At 63.6% G+C, this 3,423-nt stretch overlaps 1 protein-coding gene across 1 annotated transcript in view; it reads left to right on the top strand.

Annotated features, from left to right (window-relative positions):
- The first annotated feature begins 144 nt into the window (after positions 1-144).
- PPP1CA (protein phosphatase 1 catalytic subunit alpha) overlaps positions 145-3,423 on the top strand; it is an 8,074-nt gene continuing 4,795 nt past the window's right edge. The window contains exon 1 of the mRNA XM_085312491.1: positions 145-175. Coding sequence (XP_085168617.1) covers positions 145-175 — 31 coding nt within the window. The remainder of the gene's footprint in view (positions 176-3,423) is intronic.

Below are 3,423 nucleotides of genomic sequence, written 5' to 3'. Positions count from 1 at the left end.
TGTGGGCAGGGTGCAGTGGTGGAGGCAGTAGGGTGGGTGCAGTGTGCAGGGTATGCAGGGGGCAGGGGGGTGGGTGCAGAGTGCAGAAGGGGAGTTGGGGGGTAGGGTGTGGGTGCAGGGGTGCAGGGTCAGGAGGGTCCAACCATGGAGGAGCAGGGGCAGGGCAGCTGTGCACGTAAGGGGGCTGGGAACAGAGCAAGTACAGCTGCAGAGCAGTGAGGTGCCGCTGGGCTGTGCCACCGACAGGCCCTGGCAGGGCTGGGGACCGCCAGCCCCAGGGTCACACAGGGACAGCTGTAAAACTGACACCAGGCAGGCAGAGAAATGTCAGTGCTGGGGCCAGGCTGGCTGTCCCAGGAGCTATTCTGGACCATGCTGCGCTGCACGGCACGGCAGGTGTGGCATGCATAGCCTGGCACAGCCTGGCACGCACGGCGCAGTGTGGCACAGCAGGGCCCCGAGCCCCGTCCCTCCAAGAGGGTCCCTGAGTGCAGGATGCCTGAGTCCTTTCCCCTCTCGGGGGGAGGAGGGGAGAGCCACCGTGGGAGGTGCCAGTTCGGGGTGCAGAGCGCTCCGTGCTGCCGTCACAGGGCTGTCCTTGCTGCCTGTTTACCTGGCTGCCATCACCTCCGGGACTGATTAGCTCTTGCAATTAGCAGCACTTGCGCAGACACTTGTGCTGAGCAGCCCTGGCACAAGGGCACCCAGGCCACATGGGCTGGAGCTGCTCCCAAAAATGCACTGGGGGGCAAAGGTGACTCAGCATCCCCCCAACACGCCACCCCTGCCTGGAACCATGGTCTCGGTGTGCCATGGGGGCCCAGACATCTGGGCGCCCCCCGGAATGCGGGGGTGGCAGCAGCATCCCAGCAAGAGCTGGTCGTCTTTAGCGATGGCAGGCACGGATGGGGCACACCATGGCCTCTATGGCGTCCCCATGCCGGCCACTGAGAAGCTGCCTTGGCCATGCTCAACTTGCAGCCCCGCGTGGGGTGTCCCCCACGGCATGCGGGCCAGCCCTGTGCTCCCCAACCTGCCCCAAACAGTGCCTGTGCCCCAGCCCAGCCACCGCTGCAGGCACCGCCCAGAGGGAATGGGGCTGCAGGGGGCAGGGAACCCCCCCAGGCGCACCTGGGGAGGCCTGGAAACTGACAAGAGACAGCTGGGGCGGGTCTGAAAGCACCTGTACACCGGTGGGGGTTCAAAGCCATTATGGGATGTTTGCAGGGCCCTGGACACTAGCTGGAGACAGCTGAGGGGGGCCTGGAAACTAGTTGGAGACAGCTGAGGGGGGGCCTGGAAACTAGCTGGAGACAGCTGGGGCAGCTGGAAACTGCCAAGGGACAGCTGGGAGGCCTGGAAACTACCTGGGGGCAGCTGGGGGGAGCCTGGAAACCACCAAGGGCTGTTTGGGGGGCCCTGGAAACTACCTAGAGACAGCTGGGGAAGCCCAGAAACTGCCAAGGGATATCTGGGGAGCCCTGGAAACTAGCTGGAGACAGTTCGGAGAGCCTGGAAACCACCAAGAGATGGCAGCCGTGAGGCTCAGAGCCGTCCCCTCCCCTGCAGGCTCCACCCCTGTGGGGGCAGGCCCTGCCCTCCCTATGGCTCCTCCCAAATACCCCACCCTGCTGGTGGGTACTGCCATTTTCCCCAATGCTGCAAGCTCTTCTCTCCCACAGCAGCAGAGGTTCATCGCCCTTCCCCACACATGAGCCTAGTTGTGCCCTGCTGTGCCCAGCAGAGCCCCTAGATATGTCAGGCCCTTTGCCCAGCTGTGCCCAGCTTTGCCGTGCGCTGCTCCCATAGTTGCTCTGTCTGTGGCAGCCAGCCAGTGGTGATGGCAGCAGAGGCTGTGGCAGCGTATGACAGTGTAGCCAGGGCCATGGCTATAGTGGTAGTGGCAGCTTGGTGGTAGCAGTAGCCCTGGCGGTGGTGGTGGTGGCGTGATAGTAGCTTTGGCAGTCTGGCAGTGGCCCTGGCAGCATGGTGGTGGCAGTGTGGTGGTAGCTGTGGCCCTGGTGGTGTGGCCGTGGCAGGACGGAGGAGAGGGCTCGCCTTGGGGGACATATCCAGAGGCTGGAGCTCCAGGCAGGTTATGACTAGCACTGCAGATAGCACTGCCTGCGGGTGCCCGATGTCAGGCAGGACTGTGGTACAGAGCTTTCATTTCACCTTAGGGTTACTGGGCCACCCTGCTGCCAGCCCCTGCGTGCTGTGCTGCTGGTGGGGCCATGCATGGGGCCAGCACTGCCTGGCCCCTCCTGGGCCCCAGGGCAGCAGGACAGTCTCGTGGGAGGGGAACCACTGGCCATGTCCCCTGTGGTCTCCAGCACTGGTGACCCCTGGCTGGTCCCCACTGGCCATGCTGGGCCCTGGGGCTGGCCCCAATGCAGAGCCATCTCTGTCACCGTGGGAAGAGGAACCCCCCACCACCATGGGCCCTATCAAAGCTTGGCCACAACTGCTGCCTGCCCAGTCCTCAGCCACTGCTGCCGTGGGGTACGTGGATTCTCTGATGTCTTGTGTAAGGGTTGGGGCCTCCTCCTCCTGAGGGGCAATGCCTGCATGGGCCTACTCTCACAAGCAGCCAAACCTTTTGGAGTTTGCCCCTCGGTAGGGTCCTGTGAGTCTGCCCCACTCAGGACCCCCAGCAGCATAGGGCTTGTTCCTCAGGGATCCCATCCATCTGCCCCAAAGGGCTCCAAAGACTGCAAAGGGTTTGTCCTATACCCAACATCCAAGCCCTGTGGGGTATGCAAAATGGAGTATCCCCAAACCTTACAGGTCTGCCCCACACAGGATCCCCAGCATCATGGGGTTTGTCCCTTCAGGGATCCTATGGGTCTGCCCCAGATGGGAACCCCATCATTGTGGGGTTTGTCCCCCATGGGCACACCCCACTTCCTGGCTCCTGCCCCACAGAAGCCCCCTGCCCCCTTCTGCCCCACAACTCTAGGCCCTGCAGCCCCCCACTCCCAGGCCCCCGTGTTCCTGTGCTAGAGGCTGCCCTGTGTCCTATGTTCCCTGTCCCCATGCTGGGGGGTTGAGGGGAGGGCATGTATCATGCCTCGTGTCTCATGTTCCCATGCCAAAGGGTACACTGTCTCCCCATGTCCTGTGTCCCCTGGCCAAGGGATGCACCATGTCCCCATGTTCCTGTGTCTTGTGTCCCAGTGCCGGGGGGTGCCCACTGTCCCCCTTTCCTAGTGCTGGGAAGGTGCATCATGTCCTATGTCCCATGTCCAGGTGTTCCTGAGTGCTACGTCCCCACGCCAGAGTGTCCCATGTCCCCGTGCTGGAAGGGGTGCACCGTGTCCCATGCCCCATGTCCCTGTGCCCCGTACCCCGTGTCTCCGTGTCCCACGTCCCGTGCTGCGGGGGTGTATCGTGCCCCTACGGCCCTGCGCCCGCGCTGCCGGG

The sequence above is a fragment of the Rhea americana genome, unplaced genomic scaffold (genome assembly GCF_003343005.1).
Source record: "Rhea americana isolate MKP2758 unplaced genomic scaffold, rheAme1 scaffold_368, whole genome shotgun sequence".
Taxonomy (NCBI): Eukaryota; Metazoa; Chordata; class Aves; order Rheiformes; family Rheidae; genus Rhea; species Rhea americana.
This window is presented reverse-complemented; position numbering and strand designations above follow the sequence as displayed.